The sequence below is a fragment of the Myxocyprinus asiaticus genome, chromosome 11 (assembly GCF_019703515.2).
Source record: "Myxocyprinus asiaticus isolate MX2 ecotype Aquarium Trade chromosome 11, UBuf_Myxa_2, whole genome shotgun sequence".
In the NCBI taxonomy this organism is placed as follows: Eukaryota; Metazoa; Chordata; class Actinopteri; order Cypriniformes; family Catostomidae; genus Myxocyprinus; species Myxocyprinus asiaticus.
The window spans coordinates 15854647-15874765 of NC_059354.1; the positions used below are offsets into that span (position 1 = coordinate 15854647).

The 20119-nt window shown below is 37.9% G+C and overlaps 2 protein-coding genes across 4 annotated transcripts in view; one reads left to right on the forward strand and one right to left on the reverse strand.

The window, feature by feature from the left end:
• LOC127448468 (MIT domain-containing protein 1-like) overlaps nucleotides 1-20119 on the reverse strand; it is a 202494-nt gene that overhangs the window by 29553 nt on the left and 152822 nt on the right. The gene's annotated exons all lie outside the window — the stretch shown is intronic.
• Nucleotides 8000-20119, forward strand: part of LOC127448454 (inositol polyphosphate-4-phosphatase type I A-like) — a 38847-nt gene continuing 26727 nt past the window's right edge. For all 3 annotated transcript variants that reach the window (XM_051710980.1, XM_051710982.1, XM_051710981.1), the window contains exons 1-4: nucleotides 8000-8126; nucleotides 16767-16982; nucleotides 17791-17835; nucleotides 19200-19318. In XM_051710980.1, coding sequence (XP_051566940.1) covers nucleotides 16883-16982; nucleotides 17791-17835; nucleotides 19200-19318 — 264 coding nt within the window. In that variant the 5' untranslated portion in view covers nucleotides 8000-8126; nucleotides 16767-16882. The remainder of the gene's footprint in view (nucleotides 8127-16766; nucleotides 16983-17790; nucleotides 17836-19199; nucleotides 19319-20119) is intronic.

Below are 20119 nucleotides of genomic sequence, written 5' to 3' on the forward strand. Positions count from 1 at the left end.
AAATGCAGAGGGGTCGAGAGAAGACCGCTGTCCACGAGGGGAGGAGGGAAGCGACTCCCCGACCACCTGGAGCGGTAGGGCCGCTGCCAGGGGTGGAGGAGTGTCCCCACGGGTCGCCGGGAACGCAGAGGGGCGTTCTGTCCGCTGGGGGTCGGAGGTCTGACTCCGGTCCGCCCGGGGAGGAGCGGCTGTCGTCTGCCTGAGAGGGTGGAGGAGTGATCGAGGACCACGCAACGGCTCATCAGAGAACCGGTGAGTGAGTTTCTTTTTCTCTCTCTCCTCTCTCTCTGTCGCTCCGTGTTGGCCTTTCACTCGCCTATTTTGTTGGTTTTTTTTGTTGTTTTCCCCTCCTGTCTCCTCCCAGGTCGAGGAAGGCAGGGATGACCCGACGGCAGTCAGGGCGCAAGGCATATATATTTATGTTTATGTTTGTGTGTTTTGGGTTAAGTTGATCATTAAACTATTATTTATATTCTCGAGCCGGTTCTCGCCTCCTCCTTTCCACTGAACCCCCTTACAGCATCATTTAAGAGAGTCAGTGATTTGCATGCCCTGTCGATCAATCCCTTATGTATGGATTTTGCACCAGGGTGTTCAAGGGTCATGTTAAGACCTCATTTGGGCTATTTGCACAAGGTTATTTCAACGTCATTTCGCTCGCAGACCATTCATTTTCAGGCTTTATGTCCTCCCCCATTTGAGTCGGAAGAGCATGAAACGTTGCATATGCTTTGCCTCGTTCGGGCACTGCAAGTTTATGTTGACAATACTAGCCAGTGGTGTAAGTCAGAGCTGTTGTTTGTGTGCTTGGTGGCCACAAAAGGGGTGTTTTATGTCCAAGTAAAGAATGTCTCATTGGCTTATTGATGCAATTTCAAGTGCTTACGATGTGCGTGGTTTACCTTCGCTACAGTGTACATTTGAGTGTCCAGCTATACGACCCACATTGCACAAATGCCTGTTTTCCCCATTCTAAATGTATCACTTGTTATAAAAACTCAAATAAAAACTAAATGTAATGAAAAACTAAAAGTAAACTAAAACTAACAAAGAGCTAACAAACAAAATGAAAACTAAATACATTGGCGTGAAAAATTTAAAATGAAATAGAAATAAAAACTAAATAAAAAATGTAAAACTATTATAACCTTGTGTCAGTGCCCATGGCATGGGTAACTTACACATCTGTGAGGGCACCATTAATGCAGAAAGATATGTGAAAAATTTTGGGACAACATATACTGCCATCCAGCACCGTCTTTTCCAGAGATGTACCTGCATTTTCCCACAGGACAATGCCAAACCAAATACTGCCAAGATTACAACTGTATGGCTGTGTAAGCAGAGAGTGCGAGTGCTGGAATGATCTGCCTGCAGTCCTGACCTGTCTCCAATTGAGAATGTGTTGTGCATAATTAAACACAAAATACGGTAACGAAGGTGCCGTACATTTGTTCAGCTGAAGACCTGAATAATGGATGAATGGGGGGAAATTCCACTTGTTAAACTTAACAAACGTGTCTTCATTGTGCAAACGCTTAATAAGTGTTATTAGAAGAAATGGTGATGTTACACAATGGTAAACACTCAACTGTCCCAAAAATGGTAAAAAAAAGAAATACATTTTTAAGGTAAAACATCAAATAATTGTTGTAGTGCTTTCAATATAAAGGGTGAATATCATTTACAAATCACTTCTTTTTGTGTTTATTTATTTTATTTTTTTCTCCCCAATTTGGAATGCCCAATTCCCAATGTGCTCTAGGTCCTCGTGGTTGTGTAGTGACTTGCCTCAATCCAGGTGGCGGAGGACGAATCTCAGTTGCCTCTGTGTCTGAGACCATCAGTCCGCGCATCTTATCACATGTGGAGGCTTCACACTATTCTCCGCGGCATCCACGCACAACTCACCACGCACCCCACTGAGAGTGACCATGAGGAGGTTACCCCATGTGACTCTACCCTCCCTAGAAACCAGTAGCAACCCTCCCTCCACACATACAGTAGATACTGTAGTATAAGTCACTAGCTAAATAAGCTCTGGGCTTTCCTGGTTCAGGTACATATTATGAGCTAGGTCATTGGCTGTTTAAGCGATTCGGCGAACAGTTCTAAGCACACATAGAAATTAGTTAATTAGCATTATGCCATTGGGCTAGTGGCCAAGGCACACCTAGATGGCATACACTCTGTGCATATGGCTCTTTGGAGCAGCAACAATACATAAATCTTGGCGATAGATCTGCTTGTTTGGGGGTGTTGGGGGGTTGTGTTTTGCGTTAGTGAGCTATGCGTTTTGTGCAGCTTCCCTGCTTCATTGGGGGATTGTTTGTCTATAGTCACTTTCACACATACAGCTTTTTCTAGAAAATTATGTGTGAGCACGCCCCATTCAAAAATACTGGTAAATTTAGCAGTGAGTGAGAAGTTGTAATATTACCTGAAAAGTGCAGTTTTGATGCTATGTGTGAACGGAATCGTAGGATTAATAGTTTGACCATGTACAAGGTCAGGATGCACTGACATAAGATGGAGACATGTCATCAAATTAGACAGATAGTGAAATTATTCCATTTAGTCGGAGGATATAAAAGTATTTGATATTTCAGAGCAGACTGTAGAGGAAATCTCGTAGTGTATGATGCTACTCGACTCAAATATGAAGTCATACAGAGAGCAGCCAATGGAAATCAAATGCATGAGGCCACAACACTGGACAACAAAGAAATGAAGATCGCAAACAAGCGTTCAAAGTGGAGAATATTTTTAATAGCATTCACTTTCAACTTGCATTGAAGTCTCCGCTCTCCACCCAAGACCACACCCAAATGCGCTTGGCACATTTCTTTTGAGACTCGGAACAGAGTACCAGCCGCATCAACAGCAGCACACCTGTACATCCATGTTTGTTTACATCTGTCATGTGTCTTCTAGAACAGGGGTGTGTATTTCCACATGAGTTTGTAATCGTATTGACTTGACAACTGGAGTGATCCCCAGATATTTAGTTTGTGATGCCCAGTTTTTGTCTGTATCCATTTAGATTCTGTTCAGATTTTAGAAGTGGTGTAGCGTAATCCAGCCTAAAAGCACAAAGAAATTTGTCGACATCACAGAATTTAACAGCAATTTGGTGCTGATGTGTGACTGGTCACAAAACGGAAAAAAGACAGAAACCGCTCCATATGTGAATAGCAGATGTTGTACATTCACCAGGAAAGGCAATCCGACGATTTTACTGCAATTTACCAGGTAGCATGTGTGAAAAGGGCTCATTTGTGCAGCATGTCATACATGCTTGATGCAACGTTTTGTCTAATTGTGCAGCAGCAGTTGTGGCCACACCTCTTTATTAGTCCTCGACCTTTCTTTTATAAATATTGTTCACTCAAAAATAAAATGCCAAAATTGCACACTATATATATATATATATATATATATATATATAGTGTGTGTGTGTGTGTGTGTGTGTGTGTGTGTGTGTGTTTTAAAAAAGTTAACAGAAGCGTGTAGATATGTAACAGTATCGCTTTTTTTTTTTTTTTAATTTTTTTTTTAATAAATCATATTTTTGTGAATCAGGGACTAAAAATGGTTCAAGGAACAAAAGCTGAAAACTAACAGAATTTTTTTCCATAAACTAAAATGGGAACAAAGGCCCTTTCAATTGTTCTGGAGTGAAAATGTTATTTTTAAATACTGGTAACTGGTTAATAACTGGTTAATTGTGTTCCGATAATTTTCTTAATGAAACCAAAGATTAAATGGTTTATCACAGTAAATTTTCGGAAACTACACCACTTCCTATAGCCCAAAAAAATGGGACTTCACTCTCTTTAGTAGAATAAGCATGTGCTTTGATCCTAAAAGTAACTGCTGCATCACACATTTCTTTGCCTAATTGCACGTTGTGAATGTAGCCTTCCGTAACATCCTGAAGACCTTTTTAACAACTATTTAAAATGAATACATACATATATATATATTCATACAAATGACTGCTATCATGTCGATTTTCTGTGTAACAATGATGAATTATCAGGATCCCATATGTGTGTATACACAGGGTTGGGATGGTTACATTTGAAATGTATTCCACTACAGATTACAGAATACATGCTGTTAAATGTCATTTGTAATGTATTCCGTTAGATTACTCAAGGTAAGTAACATATTCTAAATACTTTGGATTACTACTTCAGCACTGGTTGATTTTTTTCACTTGTTTTGACTATAAAAACTCTGCCAGTACAGTAAGACAAAATACACATGTTAAAAATACATTCTCTGAAAAACCTAAATATCTTATACTGTGTTGTTTCTAAAAGAAGATAAATCAAATTGATCTTGTTTTAAGTATTTTTAGATATTTTTACAGGAAAACAATACAAAATTAATTATCAATAATATGATTTTTGCCCTAATATCAAAGATCTTACTAGAAAAAAGAAATTATGATCTAACGTGAAAAAAATATGATTGTGCCTGGTAACATGTGCATGTAAAATGGCTAGAAATAGCATTTTAGTTTAGCGTAAAGCTGACAATTTACACAAGGTTTATTTCTATTTCTTCTGCTCCAAACTTTCTTCAAACTTACTTCTCTGTCTGCTCGTATGAATGTAACACATCATAAGAAAGTGTTTCACCGCTGATCAAATGCACTTTGGATCGCATCATTTATATGTATAAATGTTTTCCATCTGAAAGAATTAAATATTAAATGAAACAAATGACAATAAAATGCAAAGTAATCTCTTCAGTAATCAAAATACTTTTTGAATGTAACTGTATTCTAATTACCAATTATTTAAATTGTAACTGTAGTGGAATACAGTTACTTATATTTTGTATTTTAAATATGTAATCCTGTTACATGTATTCTGTTACTCCCCAACCCTGTGTATACATACATTTTATACAAGTTATTTGTTACTCAAGGTGGCATTTTTGTTTCAGTGATTGGCTTGATTTATATTTGACATTGCTATTTGATGAAGAAACAACATGGAAGTAAACTATAGCAAGAACAACACATAAACAGGATGATTTGGCTATTGTCATTTGGGTGTACTACTGAAATAATGTAAGTTGTGTGTCTATTTAGACTCAATAAGTTCCTGAGAAAATACATATGTGTAGCTTATGTGTATCTAATGCATAGATAATATGTAGCTTATGTGTTATGTGTAGCTCAATATATGTTTGACAGCCAGTTGCGTCTCATTACATTTCAGTGTGAAATAAGTAAATCCTGTTATTGGTTTGTTCTGATTTGTTGCATCATCTCTTTGATATATGAAAAATAAAACTAAGATAAATATGTCAGAATATGTTCTATTCTTTTATTTTCTAATTGTCTTGAAAATGCTTTGAACATTGTACACTATCTGGGCATTTGATAGATCCATTTGTGATAGATATATGCCTGTAATTTAATAATGTAATAATGTTTGGAAATACCCATGCAATAAAGGGTGAACTCAGGACATCTGTGAATTTTCAAGCAGTAGCAAGCAGGAACTAAAAACAAAATGTTTTTCAGTTCGGTTCATTCTGAGCAAAATCAGTATTTTTTCGTTACGGTTCAGAAGTCCAGGTGTACCTATAAGAATTGGTGCTGTTTTGAAGGTGGAGGTTGTCACAACAAACATTGATTTAGCTTTTTTTATTTTTATTGGTCTTTGTATGACATTAAGTGATAAATGAAAACTATTTATGGTATTCTGAAGACATCCTCACTATGCAACATTTTTCACAAGTGCCTAAAACTTTTGCACAGTACTGTATATATATATATATATATATATATATATATATATATAGGTATGGGAATAGGGGCTACAGTAAAATTTAGAAAACCTGACATTTTTATGTCAAATTTGATTCATATGTACAAAAAACTATTAAAAGCTGCATAAAATCCAAAAAGTCTGAAGGTGAAAGCATTATTTACAGTATACAGTAGGCTACATGTGTGTACGTTTCAAATAAACCAGTCACAGCTCCTCATGCATGCTATATTGTTCAGGTAGCTTAGATGATGTTGTTAATGTTACGTGCAACAGGAAGCGTATTTGCTGCAGACTGGAACAGAAACAAATACAGGTGCATCTCAATAAATTAGAATGTCGTGGAAAAGTTCATTTATTTCAGTAATTCAACTCAAATTGTGAAACTTGTGTATTAAATAAATTCAATGCACACAGACTGAAGTAGTATAAGTCTTTGGTTCTTTTAATTGTGATGATTTTGGCTCACATTTAACAAATACCCACCAATTCATTATCTCAAAAAATTAGAATATGGTGACATGCCAATCAGCTAATCAACTCAAAACACCTGCAAAGGTTTCCTGAGCCTTCAAAATGGTCTCTCAGTTTGGTTCACTAGGCTACACAATCATGGGGAAGACTGCTGATCTGACAGTTGTCCAGAAGACAATCATTGACACCCTTCACAAGGAGGGTAAGCCACAAACATTCATTGCCAAAGAAGCTGGCTGTTCACAGAGTGCTGTATCCAAGCATGTTAACAGAAAGTTGAGTGGAAGGAAAAAGTGTGGAAGAAAAAGATGCACAACCAACCGAGAGAACCACAGCTTTATGAGGATTGTCAAGCAAAATCGATTCAAGAATTTGGGTGAACTTCACAAGGAATGGACTGAGGCTGGGGTCAAGGCATCAAGAGCCACCACACACAGACGTGTCAAGGAATTTGGCTACAGTTGTCATATTCTTCCTGAACCACAGACAACGTCAGAGGTGTCTTACCTGGTCTAAGGAGAAGAAAAACTGGACTGTTGCCCAGTGGCCCAAAGTCCTCTTTTCAGATGAGAGCAAGTTTTGTATTTCATTTGGAAACCAAGGTCCTAGAGTCTGGAGGAAGGGTGGAGAAGCTCATAGCCCAAGTTGCTTGAAGTCCAGTGTTAAGTTTCCACAGTCTGTGATGATTTGGGATGCAATGTCATCTGCTGGTGTTGGTCCATTGTGTTTTTTGAAAACCAAAGTCACTGCACCCGTTTACCAAGAAATTTTGGAGCACTTCATGCTTCCTTCTGCTGACCAGCTTTTTAAAGATGCTGATTTCATTTTCCAGCAGGATTTGGCACCTGCCCACACTGCCAAAAGCACCAAAAGTTGGTTAAATGACCACGGTGTTGGTGTGCTTGACTGGCCAGCAAACTCGCCAGACCTGAACCCCATAGAGAATCTATGGGGTATTGTCAAGAGGAAAATGAGAAACAAGAGACCAAAAAATGCAGATGAGCTGAAGGCCACTGTCAAAGAAACCTGGGCTTCCATACCACCTCAGCAGTGCCACAAACTGATCACCTCCATGCCACGCCGAATTGAGGCAGTAATTAAAGCAAAAGGAGCCCCTACCAAGTACTGAGTACATATACAGTAAATGAACATACTTTCCAGAAGGCCAACAATTCACTAAAAATGTTTTTTATATTGGTCTTATGATGTATTCTAATTTTTTGAGATAGTGAATTGGTGGGTTTTTGTTAAATGTGAGCCAAAATCACCACAATTAAAAGAACCAAAGACTTAAACTACTTCAGTCTGTGTGCATTGAATTTATTTAATACACGAGTTTCACAATTTGAGTTGAATTACTGAAATAAATGAAATTTTCCACGGCATTCTAATTTATTGAGATGCACCTGTATAAAAACGGACAATCAAGTTCATCCCGACAGTAGCAGACTATCTAGGAGAGATGCTTTCATGTGTAACCACTAGATGACGGTGAAGGTCTTCTGACTAGCAACTGCTAGTCACGGCGCCTTCAATACAATAGACATATACAATTTTGCTAACATTTGCATGCAAGTTACTTTGGTACAGGCTGTCAGATAAAACCATTTCAACCTCCCTTTTTCCCCCTCAAAACATCCACCCTACAATGTTCTCCCTCTCGCGCTATCTGTTTCTGAAGAGGAGGAGGCGGGGCTCTGGAAAAAGAAACCTGACGTCATGTGTGGTGACGTCAGAACAGGGCGAGTCCAGACTCCAGTCCAGAATGCGGAGCAAGTGGAAGAATTAAGGTGGTCGCTGTGTATGAAAACACAGATCTGCATATTACCCTTAAACATGGAGCATATCGGTAACTGAAACGTAAGTGATCGCCTCACTGCTTTACTAAAAGGGCTAGTAATATTTTCATTTCGGTTGTTTATCAATAGCCTACATAGATAATCGCTTGAAAGAAAGCAATTTTCACTTTTCAGTCTATTTTAGTCCAGTTGTGATATGGTGCTAGAAATTGTGTACGAGTATTCAGCAGAAGATATAGCGGTTTATTTTGAAATGTTAAACGGTCACTGTAAGACGCAGTCGTCATCACGCTTTATTTTCTGTCACGAGTGCACAAACACAGTAAAAGCATATGTCCAAATATTCTCTGAGCCTTTGCTGCTGCAGTAAGTCAACTGCGCGGTTACCAGATGCTCTTATAATCTTCTAAAAGATGTCATAAATGATGTGTTGATTTTAAGCACTGTGCTCATCATAAGCATATAGTATAAGGCCCACGTCGTTTCTTCTCACATAATGCAAATGTGCGAGGTGCTAATGGATTCGATGACATGACTCATCATTGTGTTGTCAAAATGACCTCATTATTAGCATAGTGAAAAGATGCAAGTGTTGTCACCTTGTATTTCAAAAACAAGGGCATCGTTGCCTCAAGTCTTATTCCTCAATATTTTCTGTCAGTTGTTCCTTATAGAGGAAGACACTGGTTGACTTTTTAAATGTTAATAGATCTTGTTATTGTTACATTTAAGTTGACTGTTCTTTAATAGTCAAACTAGTACCTGTACAGTATACAGTATGTTCTCTGTAATGTCTTATGTGCAAGTCAGACTCTGTCTGCTCTTCTTGTTATGATTTGTTTCACACCATTCAGCTGGGTATTATATGATATGAGTAAGTCTATCATTAGATAAAGACAGAATACATAATGTGTTCAGAGACAGAGAAGGCACACATTTTAAAAAGAGAGATTGGCTGTTCTTTAAGGAGAGCAGAATTTCACTCAGCCACACTAACTGATCGAAGGGCTAGAGATGAAAGGAGTATGTGATGGATAATCCTGTTTTCACCCAGACAATGATTCATTACTATGGCTGCTCTTTATGAATGTGACTGCTTTAATTACCATTTGATATGAATCCAATCAAAACAGAGCTTAGGCTAAATGGCAAAGACTCCTTGATTTTTGTAACATATGCACAATCAGAGTTTACTTCTCTTTTAAGTCATTGCTTGAATGAAGTAATGCTTTTTGGAGATTTAATGATGTCTTGTTTTGTTTTTTGGCATACCATAGAAAGACTTTTTCCTGATATGGAAGTTTACAGATGTACCAGAAATACCACTGGAAATATTGATAATTAGACCCAAATATACAGGTCTGTTTCATGTGTACACTGCTCTTGAGCAAGGCCCTTGACCCTATCTGCTCCAGGGGCGCCGTATCATGGCTGACCCTGTGCTCTGACCCCAGCTTAGCTGGGATATGCAAAAAGAAAAGAATTTAACTGTATATGTGCTAAATGTATAATGTGTGACAAATTAAATGCTCCTTCTTCTTTTGAGGAAACATTCAAACAGATAGTTCAGGGTTAGTGACAGTCCCAGACAGCTCAGATGAAGAGAATGTCACTTACACTTCCTGAATAAGCTAAAGGTCAGGATGTGGTTGTGAGAGGAGGTGGAGTATATGGCAGACTCATTATTGACAGTTTTAAATGACACTATGCATGTGTGAGAGTTAGGGACTGTGCGTTGAGCTCAAAGAGATTGTTGTGTCCGTCACCCATTGTGAACCATCCTCACTCTACATGATAGTACTCAGATCTTAAAAACAATTCTCTCATTTTACTGAGTTGCAGATAGTACACAGACATTGTGTTCTCTGAAATGTTTATTGATAGTAATATTCGATATAGATGGATAAGTAGATTTAAGAAAGAATAAACCAGTCACATTTCAGTATATAAACAGATTTAATAAAGAAGATGAATAGAGCTGTTCAGTTTGTAAAACTTAAGCCTTCATAAAACTGTTCTCTTCAAATTATATGTTAAAAAGTCTGGTTATGTCTGTTGAATGTGTTTGTGTTGTGCTTTTGTGAGACTACGTCCACATTAATCCAGACACATTTTCAAACCTTTTCAAAAAGTTGCTCGTCCACATTGAAACATCAGAAAACGCTTAAATCCCTTTACTGCGCATGTGGAAAAAATGTAAGAAGTGTAGCCCTGCATCATTTCCACGTACTGTCTGAAACACAATTGTCCCTGTGTTCCACAACCAGATAGCAATTCCGAGTAAACATCCGTCACCTTTGAAGGAATGCAATGTGAGGTCAGAGACTATGACGGATGTAAGTCCCGCCTTACAGGTAAAAGAGCCAATCACTGTTTAGATACAGACACTGCATGTTAATCAACTCGAGAACGCACATGCGCATTAGTTATACAAGCCGGGAACATTTCGGTTTTTTAGCATAATATGAGGTAAAGAAGCACAATTTATGATTCCAGTGTTGTCTAATTTTATTGCTGATTTGAAATATGTACTTTGATCGTAATCTTGACCAACCGTTTTTGAGATTTCAGTGTTTCCACATTCAATTAGATAGGAGCTGCACTGTCATGACTGGAAATAGCCTCCAGAGAGTGTTCCAGAGATGGCCGATAGTGGACTGACTTGCTAAAAAGACTTCGGTGAAGGTCATACAATGTAACATATATCTTTTACAAGGCTATCATAGTGGATAGCAGGCACAACAACGCTGCTTTGACATGGGCCGCCATCTTGATTGTTTGGGTTGAATGGGTCACATGACTGCATCACATGACAACAAATACGTTATCGTTTTCGAATATCTCCATTTTCCCTGTCCAAACTGCAACGCGAAGATGGCATTTTCAAATGTATCCACTTGGGAGAGCGTTTTTTTGAAAAGCTCAATTTTCGCTGGACAAAAACGCATGTTGTCACATCCGGCTCCGAATAGTAGCGTAACCAAACATCTGCCCATCGATCTGTCAATGGACGATCACAGTTTTTCTAAATAAATTAAGCCAACTTGGATACACTTGGCAGTAAACATCAGCCGTTTAATAATTTCTTTGGAGTAACTCAGCACTTCATGTGTTATCTACCACTTTAATGTGTAATAGTATCTGAGCAAATTATCTGAGCGATTATCAGCGCATAGATTTCCCAGTTCACGAGGAGCTGCGAGCGCTGTTTAGCTTACTCCCAGAAGATTATTGTGCTCAACTCAAGTCCAAAGAGACAGCGTTTAAGTGTTTTAATGTAATTGTTTTCACTATTGCAGCAAGCTCATCTCCCGTTTGTGAATATAATACAGTTGTAGACACTGGGACAGTTTCATCTCTTATGTTTTATTTACATTGCACTCGGTCGTGACTCGCGAGAGGACGCTTCCCCAAATCATCGCACTCAAACCATGAGGACTCCACGTTTACAACGAATAAACCAGTTAATTTCTGTAATCGGACTCTGAGATGAAAATGTTTCTTTATTTGAACATTTTTAAATGGATCTTATATCATACATGGAGATTATATAAAGTAAGTACATGAAAGCAATGTGATCATTATCATCACAAATAATCTGTATAATCTTTACTCGGAGTATAAGGTTTTGTTAATGCTCTTTAATGTGTAAATGTACTCTTGTTTGTATTATATTCTTGTATTCCTCTAAAAAAAAAAACATACTTGTACTCTGTGAAGTGTTCCCTGCTCAAATACATCCTGTTTAAAATAATAAAACAACATGACATCATTTTTCTATACTTCATTATCACAGAGTAATGATTGTAAGATGAGGTAGGTCTGTTTAGATTAGGTATTTGAGATGGAATTGTACATAAAATAGGCCATAATAATTCCATGCTGTGGGCACTGCCATAGAAACAGACTGCAGCGGAAGTTGTTTTACGCTACTAAGCGAAGCTTCCGCTCTGCAAATGCTGAAGTGTGATAAAGGCCTATTAATGCATTTTCAAATGAAAATGTATTCGTGTAAATGTGGCCTCAAATAATTAACTACACTGTAGCAAGATTCCTTGGAATCAGAGGCACCATATTTAACATATATTAACAATGTTACACAATATAATATAACATCAGTAAACATCTCACCACCTCCATCTACTGTATTTCCATATTTATTGTTCTGACAATGCAATATATGTACAGAATGAGTGTAATTTGCATGAAGACAAGTTGCTTTTATAGCATAATTGCATTTAAGATGCAACCTAAACATGCATGAAATCGAAGTGAGGCTTGTGAAACATAATTCTGCAACTGGTGGTTAATATGAGTGAAATGCCACTGCCTATGAATGTGGTAAATATCAAACTCCTACAGCCACAATTAACGATGGTCTTTATCTGCAGGCGAGAAATGACTGCTCTATTCTTGATTTACTGTGAACGCATTATGATAAATGTGTTGTTCATTATAATATGTTTCTAGCCTTTTAGGTGGACTATAACAGGCAGATGGCTGGCTGGTGGGTTGTTGGTTGTGCATGCTGCAGGCTGAGTCAGAGTCAGCCGCCATCCACCCCTTCAGCCTAGGACTGGGCGATACATCGAATATTCACGATAGAATCACGATAATTTTGCTGACGATATCAAATTTAACAATATTGTGAATATCGCGATGATTTTAGATTGGCCTTTAAGTTTCATAGAGTGCATCAGTAGACTAATTTCCTGATCCTTCAGGGTTGTATAATTAATCAAAACAAGGTCAAAATGGCGATATGATCATATGTGATTAATAAACTGCCAAAGGCTGCGATTAAAGAAACATGGTCTGTGTGCACTTCAGAAAGAACGGTGACCCCGCTGATCTGTTCACACGCAGCGCTCATGGACTTGTGTTTTAGCACTTTTAGGGTATTTCACATGAATTGGGAAGTACTGCAGTTTCAAGCATTTGCACACTTCCAAACATTAGTAACTGTTATAAAGTTATTACACATCTACAAATGCAGAACAGTATAAGTAGTAAATGAGAGTTTGACAGTGGTTCACAAGATGCGGAACTCATAACTGTCAAACACGCTGCACTTTCCGTTTCATAATAAAAGCTCCTGGTGAAGGTGAAATAAACATGTCAGTACTTGCTGAGTCAGAATAAAAGCCCCAGGTAAGGGTCATTGAGCTCTAAAATAGGTAAGGGTGAAGTAAATTGGACAGAAATATATTAATTTTATCTTAAACAAATCTTATCCTGAAATCAACATTAATTCAGTCTGACAGTAATAATTTAGTACTATGCAATATTCATCTGGTTTCTAAAAAAAAATAGTAGTTTTTGCACACCTTGTTTATTCACAAAAAAAGTTAGTACAAATGTATGAAGGTAAATACGATTTTATTAAGCTACTATATGTCATTGTATGTTAAACATATAAGTGCAAATCAAAGAAAATCATTACATTTTACTCTCCCTTGTGTTCATTTCTTGTGAAACTATGGGAAACATGCCTTCATTATTTTTAAATCGATTTTTATTTAATGCCTTTGTAATATTAAATCTACTTGGCTACAGTGGCTGTTTAGATGAAATGATGGTTCCTCTGATTTAAAAAAAAAAAAAAAAAAATCACTTATGCTTTTTCACAGCAAATATATAATTATCGAGATATACACTGATCAGCCACAATATTAAAACCATCTGCCTAATATTGTGTAGGTCCCCCTCATGCCGCCAAAACAGCACCAACCTGCATCTCAGAATAGCATTCTAATATGCTATTCTTCTCAACACGATTGTACAGAGCGGTTATCTGAGTTACCGTAGACTTTGTCAGTTTGAACCAGTCTGGCCATTCTCTGTTGATCTCTCTCATCAACAATGCATTTTCATCCACAGAACTGCTGCTCACTGGATGTTATTTGTTTTTGGCACCATTCTGAGTAAATTCTAGAAACTGTTGTGCATGAAAATACCACGAGATCAGCAGTTACAGAAAAACCAGCCCGTCTGGCACCAACAGTCATGCCACGGTCCAAATAATTGAGATCAAATTTATTCCCCATTCTGATGGTTGATGTGAACATTAACTGAAGCTCATGACCTGTATTTGCATGATTTTATGCACTGCTGCCACACGATTGGCTGATTAGATAATCGCATGGATGATAGTGGGCGCCAGACGGGCTAGTTTGAGTATTTCTGTAACTGCTGATCTCCGGGGATTTTCACACACAACAGTCTCTAGAATTTACTCAGAATGATGCCAAAAACAAAAAACTTCAGTGAGAGGCAGTTCTGCGGATAGAGTAGAGGAGTAGAATATCAACTCAAAATGCAATTATATTGCCCAACTCCACTTCAGCCCCAGACTGCAACCCACTACCTGCTGCTTTGCATACACTACAGCCAAAAATAAAAACAACACATGGGATGGGCATGTAGCGTATTTGCATTCTAATTCACCATGTCTCCTTCCTCTGTGAAATTAGAAACAGTAGGTTGACTTTTCTTTAGATACAATCGTATGTGATTACTGAAATTCGAAACACTGCCCCCAGTGGTCAAAGCGGTAAATGTTGTTGTGCATATGTGCATGTTTGAGCTCCATTTTCCTTGTATAATGTCCACGGAGGGGCGCCAAAAGCGAGTTGTAAAGTTGTTTTCAGCTTTACAGTCTGTAATACAGTGAAGAGGAATGCATATTTTATCAACTGAATCCTCAAACTTTAAACTAACTATCAGTGGAGAAATAATGTTAAAGGGAAAAATGCAACCTCCGAATTGTGCTTGTCACTGATTATGCGGATGTGATTACTTCCTGGTTTCAACGTCGGATACGAACACAGGTCTCCCACGCTGCTGACGCAAAGTGCTTCTTCGCCACAATGAAAAGGTAAACACACCGGAGCCGATGCAAAATGTCTGATAGAAGATGGCACATGTTAGTAAGTTGGCATAACTTGGCTGATCCTAGGGTACTTGAACTCTTGTAAACAACATGCCAACTTCTGTTGTAATCATGTTGCCGTGTCTGGATTCATTGATGCTGTTTTTTATTTCGCCTAGTTTGATTTCATGTCCATTAAGTTTCAGACAATTTGTGTATAAACAAGTGGAGAAGACCTCGGTCCTTTAATTTTTATAATGTCCCTTATTTGTTTTTATTTTGTTTTTTCAGCTAAATGCAGACCTCAAACATTTTTACTTTAGTGCACAATTTCACAAAATTGCTTTTCATAAGAAGTGATGTGAAATTAAGTCTAAGCAAAACACTGTTGGGCATATTTAATAAACAGTTGTGCCACTCTGTGAATGGTATTTCAGCCCAAAACCTGCATCTTATACACTAACCAGTTGCAATCTGGTTTAACCAGGCCCTATATGCGATATAGCCTAGCACTGCAAAATGCATATTTAATTTGAGACATTGTTATTTCTTAAGCACGAAAACACCTCCTTTCTATGTAAATGTTGGTTATTATAGATTGCGACTTATTCACAAAAGTCAGCATCATTATAAAAGAGATGTTTATGCATATTTTCTAGCAATTATGGCAGCAGTAATTCATCGAATGTTGATTCAGTGCTGTAGAAGATTGTTATAACCAAGCATAGATGTACTGTTCCAGCAAGTGCATTTTAAAGTGCCAATTCAGTGCCTGGTTCGCAGTGATGGAATGATGCTTTTCAGTCCCAGTAAAGTGTGCTAGAGTGGTAGTTTGCTGTATCGTCAATGACCCATACCAAATTGCACACGTACATCTCCGAGATGTCTGTTTAGGAGCTTTTAATCTGGAAAGCATCACATTCTAATTAACATCTGATAGACATCTTAAAAAGAACAGTTTTTCATACAGTCTAAACCATAAACATCTCAAAGACATCTACTGAATGTCTATTTGATATCTGAGAGCAAACTTCATATAGACATATTCCAGTTAAGCAGTCATTGGACAACAGATAATTGGAAAAGAGTGTTATGGATCTTAACCCCATTGAGCTTTTGTGGGATCAGCTAGACTGTAAGATACGTGAAAAGAGCCCAACAAGACAGCCACATCTATGGCAAGTTCTACAGGAAGCATGGGGTGAAATGTCACGAATATCTGGACAAACTGACAGCTAGAATGCCAAGGATCTGCAAAGCTGTCACTGCTGCACGTGGAGGATTTTTTGATGAGAACTCTTTGAAGTAGTTTAAGAAGTTCTGAACATTTTTTTTCAAATTGTAATAGTAATTTTACCCGTTATAAATGTCCTGACAATACATTGTGATCAGTTGAATGCCACTTTGGTTAATAAAAGTACCAATTTCTTTCCATAAGAGCAAAATCTGTACATTGTTCCAAACTTTTGGCCACCAGTGTATGTCTATATAAGTAATGGCCCAAGGGTTGTTGGCCACCCATCCGGAGGAGGGTGGCCAACAACACCCTGTTTGTAAAACATTTCCTTTTTTGTCATGAATTATCCAGTCATAAACATAATATATAACTGACTCTCTCTGATTGTAGTTCTGTCTTTCTTTTCAATTATAAATGCCCATAACTGAAACCGGATAAATAATGCACAGGCATAAACAGCAGTTTGAGATCAAGTACAATCTCATTCTTTGGTTGTCTCAGGATAACCACCTCAGGGTCTGTAGGTTCTCTAGTCTCTTGGCAGTTGTTGACGCAAATGTTGACTCATCCTTTCTGTCCCCTTTCTTTCTTAGCTTTCGGATTCAGAACATTCCAGACTGAAACCTGGATTACTGCGATTTTTACCAACAACGCAAAGTAGGAGTGAAAGAGTTACCAAAATTGGTCACTGAAGTAACTTGGAGCTAAGATGGCGGGAAAAGAGCGCAGTCCACGCCACAGACCATGGTCTGTGTACCGAGCCAACACGTTTGATCTATCCTCTGAGATGATGGGGTTGGCACTAGCAGGTGAGTAATTATTACGTTTAGTTGTTGATCTTTATATATAACTTTGCCTGTACAACAAGCTGTTACAATAATTCACTAATTACAACTCTTAGAATAATTTAAGGTGTTATAATGAATATGATAAGTTGGTAGGTTTGGTTGTGGTAAACTAGATTTACTTATGCTTATGCTGCTGCTGCTGCTGCTGCTGCAGAGCAAGTATGAAGACTCGCTAGTCGCTACTGCTAAAACATACACAAACATGCTGTGTTTAGCATGTAAAACATGCGGCTGCTGCTGCACAATTAGACATTCGAAAAGACATGCTGCATCAAGTATGTAGGACATGCTGCTGCTGTTCAATTAGATATACAATCCCTGTGAAGCAGATCTAGACAATTGGTGCTGGGGAGGAGGAGGGTTTCTTTGAGAACTCTTGTAGCGTGCTGCAGTATTTTAGTTTAGAAATATGACAAATCAGTTACATACAGGTATCAGGGAATAAATAGGTATAATTATGAAATTATTTATGTTTTTTACAAACAGCCTTTGTTTGACTGACTGAAATTCCTTAGTTGTGTGACTGTGTTGAATTTGAATTGTAATTCAACAAAATCCCTTTCCTTTCATTATGTATTTAAAGCCATATCTTAGTTCTGAATTTTGCCTAAACACGATTTAACCCAGAATATTTTCATTAAGATAATATCAAGAAATTTGTCTTAATATTTAATAGTTGTTCGCTCTCATGCTACAAACATTTGATAACAAAATAATAAATAGCTTCAGTATTTACGGAATAACTGTGCTGTGCTTCACATGTGTTTAGGAAACAGTCAGGATCCTGATGAGCCAGTGCTTGAGTTCAGTCTGGGTGAGTAAATAAACCTTGTGAAGGAAATAAAGTGTTTATTAGCCATACCCTTGGAGTTCACATGCAATAAATATTTGATGTGTGTCAGTCTTTGACACGTCAAGAAAAACACATCAAATTACAAAACAAAAATAAAATTTGCCAATTAATGGTGGCGGCCCCAGAATAAATGTAAGCAATTTAAATCCGGGTGCCAGACAGGTTTGGGCCTGTCAAAATAAATCTTTTGCCCAGGATAACTCAAAAGCCACCGGTTACGAAAATATGTAAATATATTTACAATGAATTCACAATGAGAAACGTTTCAAGTTTTCACAATGTAATTTTCAAATAAACACAGAAAATCAATATTTCAGAACACAATACAAAGAAAAGAATTCCTAAGTAACAGAAAAAGAAAACAACAATGATCAAAAACAGCAAATCACAAAATCATATTTAAACAACAAAACATCAAAGCGGCTATCACAGTGTTTATGAATGGATATGGGTGTAAATGCGGGAGGGAGAATGTGAGAGAGAGTACAGGTGTGATGGGGGTAGAAGAATGGTGTACACTGGTTCCAGAGGGTTTGCATGTACCTTTGTGATTGGGGCAGTTCTACAGGAGCGCAAAGGGAGATTCAACAGAAGGGAACACAAGTAGGTTCAAGCGATCTCCTGTTGCTTCAGCTTTCGACCCTTGTTCCGTCACAACTTGACTGTGGAGCTCTTCGGCAGTCAGCAGACTGCTTGCAGTTCCCTTTGACTTACGCCACTCCACATGAACTCAGAAGTGTTTTCGACGGCTGTGTGATCCAGGCCAGCACTTTTCATTCCCTTTCCTCTCTTCTCTCAAATCACATTCCTTTTCCCACATCACTTGTATACAGACAGTTTTAACTTTCACATACCAGCACGGCACACAACTCTGTCTTTCCCACACCTGTTCCAACTCAAGTCACATCTTCTTGTAGCACACTCTTTATAGTACTCCTGCTCTATGACGAGCAGTCATTTTATATTCTCTCTCCTCTCTGTAATTAGGTGGTGGCACAGTTTCACTCCGCCACAATACAGCTTATCTATGGACTGTTACATCAATTTCCATTGTGCTAGTGCCGCTGGATTTTGTTTCACTTTGGTGTTTTGTGTTTTTCTTGATTGTAGTGGAAGACCTCTGACAATTACATTACTTTTCCATGATAAAACACCATGTCGATTACAGTTAGCTGCTTAAACATTTGTTTGTATGGCCTTTTTCACTTTTCACCCAAGATGCATTTCAGACAATGACTTTTAATGCTACTCGGAGAACAATCAAAACTAAGCCACAGCCATCCTTTTATGATCAGCACACTGAACTGTTCTGCTTCTTTCCCCAGCATGCAGTGAACTGGTCACTCCATCACTGGACCGTAAGCCTAGTAGCTTTGTAGCTGTGAGCTGCACCACCCTTCCACAAGCATTCTGGACCAAACACGCACAGACTGAAATTATAGAGGTGAGGACTGACCCATGCAGCAATGACACAAAGTTTTAGGACTTGTACCATGGTAATTCCATGGTATACTTTGAAGTATCTGAGCTGAAATATTCTTCTAAAAATCTTTGTTTCCAAAAAAATCTGTTTGTGTTCTGCTGAAGAAAGAAAGTCATACACATCTGGGATGGCATGAGGGTGATAAATGGGTGAACTACTCCTTAAAGGATATTTGCTGTTAAAGATGAAGTGTATAATTTTTTTCAGTGTTAAAATACTTTATCCTTTCTAAGCTTAGTATGCAGAGACAACTATAAGTAACCCATTGGTAGGTTGCTGTCTTCAAAAAGTGTAAACTTTGTAGATTTGTAGTGATTTTAAAACATTGATCTGTTTGATCAGTGTTTGACAGTTTGAGAATTGACAGTCAGTATGTTTACATTCACTTTAATAGTCGGGGTAATATTATAATAATAATAATTTGTCTTTTTATTTTTACATATCATGTAAACGTTTTAGTGCAAAGTCAGACAAACAGACCTAGATAATTTGATTTTACCTCTGCTTCGTCCAGCACATATACATTATAGATGTTAATCGGACCACAATTGGCCTCTGTGCTTTGCCCATGCTCCAACAGACAGAGGTGAAAAGCCACATGTATTTAACCCAGCGTACTTGACGTACTTCCTTCAAATATTTGACTACGCATTGTGCCATGTATACTTTGACTGACAGATGAAGACTGCAGGTTAACTAGGCAAAAACGAATTGTAGCTCAATAATAACTGTGCATGTAAACATTCTGAGTGATTGTTTTTG